The 16,485-nt window shown below is 37.0% G+C and overlaps 1 protein-coding gene across 1 annotated transcript in view; it reads right to left on the minus strand.

The window, feature by feature from the left end:
• tiam2a (TIAM Rac1 associated GEF 2a) overlaps window positions 1-16,485 on the minus strand; it is a 90,775-nt gene that overhangs the window by 59,457 nt on the left and 14,833 nt on the right. Inside the window, exons 4-8 of the mRNA XM_063007200.1 lie at window positions 12,086-12,557; window positions 11,097-11,269; window positions 8,250-8,474; window positions 2,120-2,305; window positions 551-697 (exon numbers count right to left, since the gene is read on the minus strand). Coding sequence (XP_062863270.1) covers window positions 551-697; window positions 2,120-2,305; window positions 8,250-8,474; window positions 11,097-11,269; window positions 12,086-12,557 — 1,203 coding nt within the window. The remainder of the gene's footprint in view (window positions 1-550; window positions 698-2,119; window positions 2,306-8,249; window positions 8,475-11,096; window positions 11,270-12,085; window positions 12,558-16,485) is intronic.

Genomic DNA, 16,485 nt, shown 5'->3' on the forward strand with positions numbered 1-16,485 from the left:
ACTACGATGATGCACACAAACAAAGCTTTCCTTACCTGACAAACACTACTGTGGGAACAGTAGCTCATGGCAAGGCAATCCTTATCAGAGATAAAATAAAAGAAAATTAACAGTCCCTTTACTAAATATAATAGACTGTGGTGCTTTTTAGTACATGGAAAAAAAGAGTTAATTTATTTTATGACAAATATTGAATTCAAATCAGTTACATTTAAAACAACTAAACTTGGGAGAAATGATTGAAAATATGTGTTGTAAATTAAAATAATAATTTAACAATGACACAAATTTCAAATGTAACCAACACATTTTCTGTGTTACAGTAATAAAGTAATTTATCAGGGATTGATGTGTTTAATGTGGTACTATATGATTTCATGAGGTGATCACAGCGGTTAATACGCTAACCCACCACTGAGATCCTCCACTGAGGTTCGAATGTCAGTTGTGCTATAGGTCAGCCAGGCTTCTACACAGACATTATCGGCTATAATCAGGATAAAGTGGTTGATGAAAATACAGGGGGAGAAAAGATTTCTTGTACTGGTACCTGTGAAGCAGAAGGTCTCTTGTCCCGACTGCGTTTGGTCAAGGTGTCCAGGCCTTTGAGTGAAGAGAAGACTCCTTTCCTATAGCGATTCCGCTGGGACAAAGACAGAGATCGCTTTCTTAATGTTGCTTCATCTCTGGAGCATATCTGACAGAAAGAGGAGAAAGCTGAGTTAAATGAGAATGATTAAAATCAATCTATACAATGTACAAGAAACAAAAGTTAACACATCCCTTATGGTAAAACAAACTTTTAATCATGGTGTATTTAAATTCCACAAAATCTCCCAAGTAAAAATTATCCAATAAAATATCTCAAAGCCAAAATTACTGCCTTAGTTGTTTTGTTAGAAGTTGTTAGCAATTGAATTTACAAAGAAATTTGATTACTAATAGACAAGTTTTGCCATAATCAGATTTTCTTGGGTACAAATAACTGAATATACTTTAACATATTTTATATTTTAGTCAAGACAGTTAGTTCAATAGGGAGAGACATCTACCACTAAACCTTACAGCCAATAGATAATTCCATTACATTCCTAAAATCATGGATTACATCTAATTAAATTTTTAAAAAGGATAAATTTTTGTCGTGTTTGACGTAAATAATACAAATAAACATAACTGTAAAAATGCTCTGCTACTCACATATGGGCATTTGGTACAATACCGGGTGAGTCAAAATTATGTTAACACTAATGGCTCTATTCCCCGTGAAATGTGTCTGGGCTTTAAATGGTTCTGTTGCTTGCTGGTTTTTGTGTGTTGAACATGATGGCGAACAGGTTGAGACTGTCCTGTAAATCAGTGGTCCCCAACCACCAGGCTGTGGGTCATTTATTACCGGGCAACACAGAAAGAATAAATAATTATGGGTAGATACAAAAGCAATGAAAACACTGCTTTTTTACGGGTGTTATTGTCTCCAATCACCACTAGGTGGGAGCAGCGTCTAATTGCAGCGGAAAAAGATAATTTGTGAGTAGTACAGTTATTCTATTTTAAATCCCCCCCACCCCTCCCGGTCTGTGAAATTTTATCGTATATAAAACCGGTCCATGGTGCAAAAAGGTTGGGGATCGCTGCTGTAAATCATCTTACACATATGAAGTACGTTTTGTGAACAAATGGTTTCCGCCATTCAAGTGTTAACATCAGTTTGACTTACCCTGTATAATAACATCTGCTCTCCACATGCAATAACATGCCAGAATGAAGTAACTCTGCCCTTTTTCATCTTTTAGGTTTAATTTACATTAAGGTTTACAAATATTTGTCTCAATCAGGTCAAAACTGAAGCTAAACTAAAGTATAAACATATAATGGGTCTGTTCTTTCACTGGTTAAAAGTACTTTGCATTCCAGGTTAAGACATACATGTTTCATATTTGGTGTTTACTGATTATTTTTGTAGTTATAATAATATTTCATACTTTTTAACCTAAATTAATTTACCAGATGTAAATGTAAGTAAATGTCCTCACTGATGTTTAGAAGTGTTGTGTATGAATGTAACATGAATAGTGAGACGCTGGACGGTTTGCATGTTGGAAAACTGAAAACTGACCAGTGCATGAAAAGAAGACACAGAGAAGATTCCCAGTCGGCCAAGAGCAGCTTTAGATGGACGACTGACAGTGGCCAGAAGACTCTTCGGATTGGGCAACTCTCCCCCCTGCAGGCTGGCCAGGTAGCAGCGCATCCGGAACAAATCAATGTTGAATTTTTCCAGATTCTGATCCCACTGCTGGATCTGTTAACAACCGAGAAAGAGTCAGAGAAAAAGTTTCAGAAAAGAATGACAGCAACCAGGTTTTGTTAGATCCTCTTATCAGAGGTGATGTGGATGGTGTGTGAATGAATGAGTGAGTGATAAAGAATGAAAACCAGTGTGGTGTACAGGCCAGCAGTAATTGCTTTCAGCTGTGAAACAATCCTGATTGGGCACGGTGTGGGAAGAAACGTGGGTTACTGGTGCTAAGAGGGGGGCAGTGTGGGAATCTAGAGTCTGTTAGAACATGCATCGCTTTAATCATCTGTGTTAAAAGCAATAAACAGCAAAAATGATATTTAATAATTCATTCATTCTCTCAGTCACATAAAATACAGAGTGAGAGTATGTGCTACAGCTTGTCATCCGAAACTTGCTGAAACAATAAATCATTTATTGTATTTCAAGAGAAATAAAAGCATGTTAAATAGCAAATAAAACACACAACTGACACACAAATTTGTGTTGTTGACCAGTAACACAACTATGGAGTAGATTACAGACAAGGGATGTAATGATGCACCACAAGACAGTAAAAAAATCGGTGAACATGTGCCACGAATCGGTTATTCATTTAAGATGAATCGATATTCACTTTAAACAGCAGAGGGAACTGGCGCTATTCACCTCGCCTGGCTGACGTCACTACAGGGTTGCCAGGTTCGGAATTTTCCAGCCAAATTTATTTATGTGAGGATACTTTCTTTATTGGTATTAGTCATTTATTATTCATTTCTTTCTATAATTATGGATTTGTTTAAAAATTTCATTTAAGTTTTTAAGCATTATTTGGCATAGTTTGTACCTACCTCAGAAATAAAAGGACATTTATTATTTAGGTAAATAAAAGATAAGCACAAATACAGTATTTTATTTTATTTCAAAGAGAAATAATAAAAGGAAACTTTGTCATAATTTGTCTTCAATTTAATTTTGTTTAACAAAATAAAAAATAAATAATTGGGAAAAAAATCGTATCGTGAACCCAGTATCATGAATCGTATCGCATCGTGGGTAGAGTGTATCGTTACATCCCTAGATTAAACAGTGATGTTTTTTATTATTTATATTTCCTTTTTAGTCTTTTAAAATTGCAATGTTAGCAAGCTTGCAAAGAACTAACCAGGACAGGTTAGCAGGCAAAACAAATTAACCACAAGCCCTTAATAGATAGTAAGCCAGATAAGTTGTTGGCCAGTTGGATTCTAACTGCACCATAAAGGGTGAATATTTCTTAAATCTTTAATTCCCAGTCTGATTATGAGCACTTCATACGCTAAAGCAAAGGCAAGTAACAGGTAGGCTCAGGCAACCAAATTGGATTACGATTCCTCGCTTCTCTAAAAGGACTAAACTCTAAAATTTAAAAGTTTAAAACAGTCTGCATACATACATGAACTTTTCTGAAAGTATTGAATTACACAATACATTTGAAAATTAAACTACAAACAGTAAAACTACCCCCCCCCCCCCCTTCTTAGAGGCACATGAATGAGCAAAACTATTGTCTTTTAATGACTGTCTACTTAATGGTGTTCGTTCAACTATTACACAGAACAGTTGTACTGTTTTAAGCTTGCAAACTCAATTCTCCACAACAGCAGGCAACACTGTCTTCTAGCTAATGGGATTTAAATTCACTTACTTTAGACAGTGAAAATAAATAGTTTTCATTGTATTAAAATAGAACGGCTATTTACAGCACTTGCACTGTTGTCATCTAGTACTTCAATAAACAGACATAAACTGATTTAAGACTGGAATAAATCACACTGTGTTTAAGCAATGCTGAAAAACTCACAACTCAACGACACATTGGCTGGGCTTGTTCAGTGACTAGGTGTTGGCAGTGCTATCAGAAATGTTTACTGAGCTTAGACGTCTGGGTTTAGAGAAGATAAGCCTTAATAAGATTAATTTAAATTGTACATTTTTTAAAATCCTGTCAGCTCTCATCCCTATCACCATTACATAAAGTAAGAACCTGGAGAGAGATTAAAGACTGTAGAGGTCAGACTTGTGGAATTCAGTGCACTCCTCCCCTGCTGATATGAAAATACTATGTACTACAAATAACAGGTAAAATCTCTCATTTATTTTCTCCACAGACAAATGTAGGATTCTAAATTTCAGAGAGTAATTTCAGCTATACACACTGATCGACCAGAACATTAAAATCACCTCCTTGTTTCTACCCTCACTGTCCATTTTGCTGAGAATGATCCACCACCTAAATAATACCTACTCTGTGGTGGTCCTGTGAAAGTCTTGACCATTGAAGAACAGCATGAAAGGGGGCTTACAAAGCATGCAGAGAAGTAGATGGACTACAGTCAGTAATTGTAGCACTACAAAGTGCTTCTATATGGTAAGTGGAGCTCATAAAATGGACAGTGAGTCTAGAAACAAAGAGGTGGTTTTAATGTTATGGCTGATCAGCATATATACAAGTGAATACTAAAACGAAAGAACGTTCCTCCAGGACCATGCTGCTACACAGACCAGTGGTTTTGGCCAATTTACAATACTGAGTGAAAGTAAAGTGAGAAAAAGAACATTTTTGACATATAAGCAGCAGTGTAGTTTGTATAGCAGCAGACACAAACAGTTAAACCAAACATCTACCATAAAATGATCACAAAAAATATTTAAAAGCTAATAAGTTTAATAATAATGATAATAACATTTAACAGTATTTTCAGATTTGTTGCCACTGCAGCAGAAAGACGACCGATGTTCGTAATCATCAAATAATGTGTGGTTTGTGTAAATACTGGTTTACACCGATCAGGCATAACATTATAACCAGCATTAACTTCTTTAGTAATTTGATCTACAGTAGCTCGTCTGTTTGATCGGACCACACAAGCCAGCCTTCGCTCCCCACGTGCATCAATGAGCCTTGGCCGCCCATGACCCTGTCGCCGGTTTACCAGCCGGTTTTTCCTTGGACCACTTTTGATAGGTACTGACCACTGCAGACCGGGAACACCCCACAAGAGCTGCAGTTTTGGAGATGCTCTGACCCAGTCGTCTAGCCATCACAATTTGGTTCTTGTCAAACTCGCTCAAATCCTCACGCCTGCTTCAAACACATCAACTCTGAGGATAAAATGTTCACTTGCTGCCTAATATATCCCACCCACTAACAGGTGCCAGGATGAAGAGATAATCAGTGTTATTCACTTCACCTGTCAGTGGTCATAATGTTATGCCTCGTATAGAAACGGATTTCATTTTACAATTTTGTAATTTTTTCTATATTTTTTTATAATTTTTAAAAAAATTTAAATCAAAATTTGTAAACTAGCTTGTAAGCAAAGATAAATAAGTGAAGTTCTAACAACTAGGATTAGATTATCAAAGCTATATTTTTAACTGGTGTGTTTTTATTGAAATTGTAGATAAATTAAATCTAGCTAGGGCTTATACAGAGTGACACCATTATTTAACCATCTGTTGGTTTTACTGTCTTATCAGAGCCAGTTTTGTCTAGTTTAAACATAGATAATAAAAGACAGCTTTTCTGTGAGTAAAAAATGGCTGTTTATTTCTGGAAACTTGCTGGTATGCTTAATCACAGCTACAGGAACACAAATTTATAAACCAGATCATAAACATTTGTTCATGAAAAAAATCATGAAAAATCAATACATGAATTCTTTTTCTCCGCATGATGAAAATATTTTAAACACAGCACTAGTACATACATTATATTAATGCACACTTAAAAAGTAACAGTAAATAGCTGTAGCCTAGTGGTAAAGGTACTGGATTAATAATCAGAAGGTCGCTGGTTGAAGCCGCACAACTGCCAGGTTGCTGCTGTTGGGCCCTTGAGCAAGGCCCTTAACCCTCAATTGTTCAGACTGTATAATGTAACTGTAATGTAAGTCGCTTTGGATTGAAGCGTCTGCTAAATGCCAACAATGTAATGTACAATGTAAATAAATCTTGCTTAATACTGAATTAGTGCAGTAAAACACGTTGATCCAGACTCACTTGTCCTATCTGGCCACAGTATTAATAGTGCTGCTGAGTCACATGTCCTATGACATCTACATAAAAAGTCCAGTCTGTTGTGAGCATCCAGTTCAATTGTTCCAATGCAAAACAAAAATTTTTTAGAGAAGGGAGTCAGAGAGACCAAAAACACCCAGCTGGTACTCATTTAAAAACACAGGACTTCAAAGTGCTCCAGTTTCTAAGACTATGTAACCTTATGCCCCTCTGCAAATCCCTCACACACTGCCTGGCACCTCCTAACTGAGGTGAAGCCCTTGTTCCATTGCTCCCTGACCTTTTTCTGACCCCTGCACTGGCCTGAGTTCCAATGTAGAACAAGCATGGATGTTCCTAACCCTGATAAAGTGAGCAACTTCTTGAGTAGACTTTATTAAGTTTGATAGAGAGCATTTTATAATGTAAGAAGATTTCAACCAGTACTTGTTCAAGTAAATCAAGCTTAAAAATATAAAAATGTAAGGAATGTATTCAAAGCTATGAGTAAAAATGCCAATGTACTATTTTACTATAGACATATAGACAAGGAGCAGATACGCTACAAGCGTTTGTGTTCCAGACCACAGTAATGGGACATGAAAGTATTCAGGAAGCTTTGGCAGAGTTTCTTATAAAAAAAAATTAATAATGAAAAAAATAAATAAATTGCATTATGAAATATTACTGCTTAGATTATTTACACTTTTTAAAATATGAGCAGTAAAGCTTTTTAAAAGTGCAGTTAAATAGATTTGAACTCCTGGCAACAATATGAACAGTGTTTTCCAGAATATTCTGTGTTCTGTTTGGGTCTTCAGGCTTCTTAATGGCTTTTTCATTGTTCCTTTAATTGTATCGATCCATCTTGTTACTGGCCGACCACTTTCTCTTTCCAAGCATTATTGTCTTTTCCAATAAATTGGTTCTTTTCATGTGTCCAAAACAATAGTGCTTCAGTTTGATTATTTAAGCTTGGAGTGATAGGTTTGGTTTGATTTGGTCCAGGAACCATTTGTTTGTCTTCTTTGCAGTCCAAAGTTCTGTCAAAAGTCTTCACCAACACCAAAGTTAAAAGGCATTTATACTGTTTGTCTGAATTTTTTTATTGTTCAGCTTTCACATCCATAAATAGCCAAATAGAGAACCATAGTCTGGACAGATTTGATCTTTGTTTGGAGAGACAAATCTTTAGATTCGATTATGTTCCCAGTTTCTTCATTCTAAACAACCTAGCAGATTCAGCCACACATACACTGGACATGGTTACAGAAATAAAGGCCACTGCAAACCATTTTCATTAAAATGATACAGATTTCTGATAAATATTTGAACCTTAATGGACTTAAAACACCATTTTAAAACATGGCCAAAAACAAGTGATTTTGTTGCCACATTTTTAAACTACATTTTAGGCCAGTAGAAAAGCCACTCATTGACCATACACAGAGTGCTGTACAAAAAAACAGGCTGCCTCTCAATATGCACTATAAGCACTGGTAATCATTTTTAACACCTTCAGTCTTAGTACGCAAACTGTAAAAATTACCTAAGGATAACCAAAATATAAATGAACATCCATAATTCTTTCAGAGAAGTTGAGAAGCTATTAGATTAAAGTGTCTTGTGTTGAGCTACAGATGATACTAAAACATTAACCATCATGCAGAAATAGTTTTTGGAAAGTACGGTTACATACAATAAATAATTCTACATCGCATAACCATAAAACATTATTGATATTGTCTTTGTACCTACTGTTTTTAAATAGAATCTTAGACTGATAAATATAAAAATATGCAAATTTACTACTTTTATCTAGCTTACACATCTAAATAAACCAGGCAAGTAATTACAGACAGAAAACATCAAAACCAGTGACCTGCGTTACTGGTTCTCATGACAAGTGCAAATAATTCTTACTTACTTGGTTTTCAATGGCTTTCCTGTTTTTAGGGTCACTGACAATAGAAAGCTGAAGCTCAGCCATCTTCTTCATTTTTCCATCCATGTCAATCTTCTGAAGCAAACTGCGGATGTGGCCACGGAGCAAAAGCAGTGTGTCCTCCTTCCCCTGACGTTTTGCAAACAAAGATGCGCTGGCAGAGTGGATAGCAGTGACCCAGTTCTCCAGGTCTGTCTGACTGGAGGCCTGTAAAAGCGGACATGAGGACAAAACGACTGCCATTTAAACTCACTTGACTTAATTTTTTTTGACTGAGTGCTCTTTGTATTTAACACAACGACAAGTAGAAATAATTTCAGATGTCTATACACACACACACTATAAAAAGTCTACACATCCCAGGTGTTTGTGATATACAAAATAGGATTTTTTTCCACCTTTAATGTGACCTACAATCTGTTCAATCCAACTGAAAAACAAACCAATCTTGTTTAAAGGGGAAAAATAGTAAATAGTAAAAAAGTAAAACTTGGTGCATACGTGATTTAACTGTGATGTAATTGTGGATGTGGCTGTGTTCAGAATAAACCAATCACACTTGAATTCATGTCAGTACCTGCCATCAAATTATTGACTTTGATTCACCACATCCAAAGAGTGTGTGTGTGTTTAAAATCTTGGAAAGATTCCCAAGACTCCCCAACTTAAACATAAACCACTATATTAAGAAATTAGTCATTATTGAATTACACCAATCTGAAACATTCATCAGCCAAGCTCTACTTTTTTTTTTTCCCTCCCAGTTTCCAGGCTTACAAACCAAGAAGCAAAGTCACCCTGGTTATACTGCAGTGGACGTGCACTTACATTTTCTGAAAAAAAAAAAACACATCCCTAATAAAACATGACATCTGTGTAACATGCCATGTAATACTGTCGGTCAGTGACGACAGAAGGCAGCATTACAGCGTTTACTGGTAATAACGACCATGTCCTTATTTAATCAAACATGTAATGTGGCATTTCCTGATTTCTGAGGAGAAAATCGGGCAGCAGTACAAAGTTTCTTCAACCTCACTTCCCCCGCTCTCTAAAACCCTTCAGCCGGAGAAAGTGGTCTGGCACACGTCACTGCAAATCCTTGGCTGACTAAGCAGGAACATGTTATCAAATCTAAGCAGGTTGAGTGCAGAAACAAGCCGTGGCTTTTACAATGAATCCACACTTTTGAATTCTGCTCATTATTCCAGTGCTGGAGCTTGATCAAAGCTTTTCATGACAGCCAGCATACGGATGGTACTGAATACCCAAACACCACAGGAAGGATGTATTCACACAAAAACTTTGGTCAACTGTAAAATCAGGACAGTAAGTTATGAAGTGGCTGAAAATGTAATGCTGGTATACTTTTAGCCAGTAATTTTCTTTACTGTGTGAATTTAAAAAGAAAAATCAGTCATTTATTTAGGGCCTCAGTGTTTACCCCCTTCCCATTTTTATTTTTGCATATTTGTATCACTTATATGCTGCAGATCATCAAATGACTTTTAATATTAGGCAAAGATAACCAAAGAGAACATCTTTTATGAAAAATTGCAGTTCAGCTCTACCTGTGCCATTGTGAAAGGGTTATTCCCCCCTTAGCTACTAAATTGTGCCCAGTTTTACCTGCCAAACCCAGACATGCTTACTGCCAGACCTGCTAAATCTAATCATCACCTAAACAGAACCTGTCTGGCCATGTGAAGCACTGAAGGTCTCAAAAAGCAACACACAGCACATTTTAAAGAGAATTATATACAAATGCAAACAAAGTCATTGAAAATCTACTAGTCTGGAGAAACGTACAAAGCCGTTGCTAAAAACAAATTAAACACAAGGTCACAAAAATCCCAGACAAATATCTAAATAACTGCAGGTCTCACTTTCCCTAGTTAAGGTCAATGTACACAGTTCCAAAGTAATGATTGTCTGGGGCTTCTTAGACTTGCACAGAACCTGGATAATTATCCTAATAGATGGAACCATGAATTCTGTACTCATCATAAAATCCTGAATGAAAATGGCCAGATCTGAATGGCTCAAAAGAAATAAAATTAAGGTTTAGTAGTGGCCAAATCAAAGTCTTGACTTGAGTCTTATTGAACAAGACCTACTTTTTCACAACACTGTTTAAAATACATTTTAGGTGTGACCTAACATGGACTTTTAAACATTACTCTTACATCAAATAAAATTGATGTACAGTTAAAATGTCAAATGTTTTGGCTAGGGCTGCCACTAACGACTTTTCTATCAATTACTCTACAGACTATTTTATCGATTAGTCGATTAATTTTCCTGCTCTTTTTTTGTCACTACATGTTGGGGACTTGGGGGAACACACAATTCTGTATCAAATCAATCCTATTTATCTGGGCTTGGGACCAGCACTATGGGTGCACTGATGTGTTTCCTCAGTGGCTTGGTTCACATAACACGTGTACATTGAGAGCCCAGTTCGGGATTTGAACCGCCAACACTCAGGCAATGCTGTTACCAGCAGAGAGGCTTTTACCATTACATCACAATTACAGCAAACAAAAAGCACCTGACCACAATTTAGAGAGCCACAGCAAAGGGTCTGAAATCATTTTGTAAATAAGTTCTTGACTCTAATACATTTTTCAACAGCTCGATGGGCAAAAATTCCAATAATATCTATTTAAAAACAAATCCACAGCAAAATAAAGTGTGCAGAAAGTCAAGGGGTCTGAACACATTCTGAATCCACTGCATGAAAAATATACAGTTTTTCTTTTAATACTGATTTTAATGAACTTTTTTTTTTTTTTTTTAATATTATTCATTTTCACACTTCCGACTTACCTGAAAGAGAAAGACATCGCCATAGACATTGCTGAGGCAGAATACGTTCTCTTTTTTCGGGTGTTCAGGAACAGCCTGAACTATTCCATCTTCAGTCAGCAAAGCATGGCTTGGTGTGGTCTCCTGCTCCGGAGATCCTTTGCCATAGGTTTCATAAAGCAGAAGTGTACAACCTGTGATAGAATGACAAATGAATTAATTTATTTGTTTATTTATCTGTTAGGATTTTAACATCAAGTTTTACACACTTTGGTTACGTTCATGACAGAACAGGTCATTACTTAGTTCTTGTTTTAATGTCAGACACAGTCATGGACAATTTAGTGTCTCCAATTCACTTCACTTGCATGTCTTTGGACTGTGGGAGGAAACTGGAACTCCCGGAGGAAACGTAGCAGGCCTTGGAACTTAGCATATGCTTTATCCAGTGCACCTGACATTTGTGACCAAATCCAAGCAATTGAGGGTTGCTCAAGGCTTGCATTGCTCAAGGGTCCAACAGTATCAACCTGGCAGTGGTAAGGCTTAAACCAAAGACCTTTAAATTAAGTCATGTCCCTTAACCACTCTCCCTCACTTATAACTAGCAACAAAAGTGACCCGTTTACATTCTGCATGATTTTGGAAATGGGAAAAAACGGATTACATCCCCACAAAACCAGCTGTGCTGCACTCATAATACCAGCTGTGCCACTGTGCTGCCTGTTTCTTTTACTCAGGATTTCAATGTGTGCAAGTTCAAATGGTTCGCTCATTTAGACAGGCAAAGTGCAAATCAAACTCAAGTTAAAAATATTAATTTCTGATCGCATATTTGACTGGCCGTTTAGTCAAGCAGATATTGTGAAAGGTGAGACTAATGGGTGGTTTAAAAAGAGGCTGCAGTGGTAGTTTAGAATTAAATAGCACAAAGCTAGTAACAGTTTGGCTGCAACATAAAACATAAGACTGCTTCATTCTGCTGTAATTTTCCCCCAACATGCCCGTACCTTTAAGAGTGACCCAGTACTGTTTCCACCTGCGCCGGGGCACCAGCTCTATTTTACGGTCTTTGTGCAGTGTAAGCAAGGGCTTAAAGGTCAACCATCCCGCTCGCCTCACCACTCCCTGCTCCTTCTCAAACAGCAAATCCAGTTGTTCCAGCGAGGCCATCGTCTCCTGACTGCTGGTCTCTGTATCTGCAGAGTTCTCGCCTTGCTCTTCACCGCTTCCTGCTGCTGTGTGGCTGGTCTCCAGCTCCCTCATGAAGTTGTCGTAGATGTTCTGCCTGAGAGCATCGGTGCTCAGGTGAAGAGCACCTACAGAACTGCAGGGGGGCAGCACCTGAGACTGTGAGCGGGGCCGTGACTGACCGTTGGGGTACCCTCGCAAGCTGGAGACCTGAGAGGGAGAGCTGGTGTCAGCAGTTAAGCCATCTACACCACTGTCGAAGCAATCAAGAGGCTCTTTGTATCTGGGCTCCTAGAAGAAAGTGTGAGGCAGTAGTATTGTAAGATTTAGGTTTAAATATTCACATTACAGAGCAAATAAATCACTGAAAAAGTGCAGTTGTATACAAAAGTTGAGATATGTTGTGCTACCACTGTGGTACTGGAAAATAAACCCAGGTGTGTAAAACCCATTAAGAACAAAACAGCCTAGAAATGCCCAAGTGTGTCTTTGGACTGTGGGAGGAAACCGGAGCACCCGGAGGAAACCCACGCAACACGGGGAGAACATGCAAACTCCACACAGAAAGGACCCGGACCGCCCCACCTGGGGATCGAACCCAGGACCTTCTTGCTGTGAGGCAACGGTGCTACCCACTTAGCCGCCGTGCCGCCCTCCAAAGTCCATGTTGTGTGTAGTGACCACCTGACTATCCACAGATAAAGTAAAAAATTACACAAGTATTTTAGTCATATAAATTGTTTGGCATTTTTTGTTTAAATTCATGTTATGTTACAAAATATGGCATATTCAAAAGTACCTAATATTGAACCACATAAATTCAGATTTTCTCCAACATAATGCTGCACAAACGAAAACAAATGACTTTTATACTGATATGTTTTGGAGTAAATAAAAGGTAGTTATTGTAAAGATGTTCAGAACTGACCTTTGTAGTGAAATGGCAAGGCCTTCCACTAAGATTCAAATTTTGATGGAAGTGTTTTATTAAAATTAGTCTTGAGCGAGTTCCGTTTACCAAAATAATATCAAATAAATTGAGAATCAGGCTTTATAAAAAATATTTACTATTACTTCACAAATTGATGAGTAAGCCTGTTCAGGTTTGTGTTTAGCAATATGGTAAATATCTATATTTTTATAAATATGTGGTGTCAGATTTTATCTTTTGCAATAGATTGTCTTGTTTAAGAACAATTTATAAAATTTTATAGTACAACTATCTATCTATCATCCATCCATCCATCCATCCATCCATGTTTTACCACGTGTTTACTCTTGCGAGTTACATTCATGGCAGGAAAGGTTTATGTGGGTGCTTTGTATCCGTTCGGTAGTCTCTGATATTATATGTGTATTCCTAATTTAGAGATTGCAATTAAGTTCAAAAGCCTTTCTGCTTTTTCACGGTTAAAAATGTCTTTCATTGTTCCAGCTATAAAGAATGTTTGTCTTTCCCTTTGGTGTTTAGGGCACTCAGTATGTGTTTAATCGTGAGGAGTAATTGGCAGGATTTGCATTGCGGGGCATCCTCCCCCTTTATCAAGTAGGAATGTGTACGTCTGGTGTGTCCAATGCAACATCTAAAGTAGATAACTTGATCTTTATGTTTTCCTTGATTTTTAAGTCAGGGCATATTTCATAAAGCTTAATGTTAATGTGTTCCATTCTGTCTGTCATGTGCTAAATATATATTGTTTCACTAGAGGTATGGTGTCTGTTGATGGAAGTTTGAGGTTGATATAGTACAACAAAACATGAATTCACTGTGACAAACACTCATAATGCAGACATAGTAAATTTTCTCTGAATGACCATTTGAAACTCTTCTACAACAAGAGCGACATCATAACAGCAGTGAAGAACTGATGCACTAATATAAAAGTAGTTCACTTCAAACACAACAGACACAAGTGCTCTTCCACAGAAGTCTTCTTCAAAGTCTAAATCACTACCAGCTGCACATAATTACAAAAGGGCGACCAGATGCCCACTTAGAAGACTAAAGCTTTAAGGTCAAAGTCCATAGAGCAGGTGAAGGATTCATAAAGTCATAATTTTCCTAATCTGGTGTGGCTTTTTAGGTACACAAAACAAAGGCGTGAACCTCTTTCTTTTGTTACAGACTTTAGTATCTTAAGGTTTGAACATACTGGACAAGGTGGAATTAAGTCATATTTATTTATATCTATTTTGAAAAACCTGAGTAACATGCAATCAAAAGCTGCTGTGTAAGATTTATAAGAATACCTGTTATAGCTGCAAATGATAAGCTTCTGCAGGTTTGTTTTACTCTATATTTAAAGTAATAATTAAAAGTATTTTCTGAGTGTAATGTGTGCAATCTAGACGAAGGTGAGTTTGTAATTTAACTTCAGGAGCATAAAATTACAGCCTCTGAATTACGGTCTATAAAACTTTTTGCTTATTCATGGATTGAACAGAGAGTAATTGCTTTAAAACATTCCTTGATATTGCTTGGCCATAAGCAAAGATTAAGAAAAAAAACAACTAGTAGCCATTTGCTAAATCCAAGAACACCTTTTTGATTTTAACTGTAATAAAAAGCAGTACATAAAGAGGCTGTGCAGTAATATGCACCTGAATATAGACAAATTAATGGATGTAGGGATTATTTCATCTTAGGTGATTTAAGTTAGGGTTGTTATTAGTGGGTCTCGTTTGAGCTAGTACCCAACCCCACACCCATAATCAAAATTTAAATTTATCGAGTTTCCTTGTGCACTTTGCTATTTGTATCACACTATCACAGATTTCAGATTGGACAGTCCTGACCATTAAAGAACCAGCATGAAAGGGGGCTAACAAAGCATGCAGAGAAACAGATGGACTACAGTCAGTAATTGTAGAACTACAAAGTGCTTCAATATGGTAAGTGGAGCTGATAAAATGGTCAATGAGTGTAGAAACAAGGAGGTGATATATATATATATATATATATATATATATATATACTCACCGATCAGCCATAACATTAAAACCACCTCCTTGTTTCTACACTCACTATTTTATTTATTTATCCAATTTTGAATCAACTTTGTTTTTCAGTCTATTTTTGAGCCAGACCATCATCACCACTCATCACACACTGACAGCTTTCTGGACAGTTCGATGCAATGATGTTTTCTATTTACAGAGATGTGACACCGATGCCTTGTGAAATGAATCTGGTGCCAAGCTAACCCATGGCACAAAATAAAAACCAAAGACATGCTTGCACTGCTCGATGCAGCAGAAACAGTTCTCAAACATGCTCAAAATATAGAAATGCAAACATTCAACTCAACAAGCCTCAAACACAACAGCAAAGACATTTCAGACCAACAAAACAGTAAAAGTTCACTGAAGGGCTCTAAAGTAAATATTACACAAAGTACATATGAACTAATACGGGCTAATTCTAAAGCTACACTAAAACACTGATTAATAGATAATCTTGGTATACGAGATTCACAAATGCTTTATCCAGTTGCCACAAAAATCTTGGTTGAAAAAGAAGAATTACCATTATAAGAAACATGAGAATTTCCATCCATGCACTGCAAATGTAATGAATATTCAGTGAATTCACGTAATACAGGTCTGCACTACTGCGACTCATTTTTCATAATGCCCTGCGGCCTCCCTCTTTCAGACACCTGGCACAGTGTGACAAGTAATATTGTTCACAACATGGGACAACGTTCTGATCCTAACACGAACAGCAACACCCCGAGTGGCACATTGCCCAGGTCTAGCCCGTTAGCATTATGTGAATTTTTTTTGTTTGTTTGTTTGTTTGTTTTTTTTACTTTATTGATAAGAAAATGTAAAATGTAAATGTAAATTAGCTTAAAAATCTTGATTCACTTCTTACAGACCAAACCGTTAGTAACTGTTTCTGTCTTAAAGGGCAGAGGTTTGATTTAAGCTCGAGTGTTTAAAAGGTGAACTACAGCATCAATGCATGTTTTTTCTTTACGACCTTGCCAGTGGCGTCTCTGGCACAAAGTCTGGTGGGGCACAATATGGTTACTATCCAACCCACCAGTTAAACTACACAAACCTACTTGTTTAATAAATCCAAACACAAACACACCTTATCAACGAAGTCACCAATGCACACAAAGTAAAGCAGGAGTTCAGCGGAGACTAAATATGAATGAGTGACCAATAACGGCATTTGATCTCACACAACTAGTTTATTACCTGGTTTACT

This window comes from Trichomycterus rosablanca, chromosome 13, assembly GCF_030014385.1.
Source record: "Trichomycterus rosablanca isolate fTriRos1 chromosome 13, fTriRos1.hap1, whole genome shotgun sequence".
In the NCBI taxonomy this organism is placed as follows: Eukaryota; Metazoa; Chordata; class Actinopteri; order Siluriformes; family Trichomycteridae; genus Trichomycterus; species Trichomycterus rosablanca.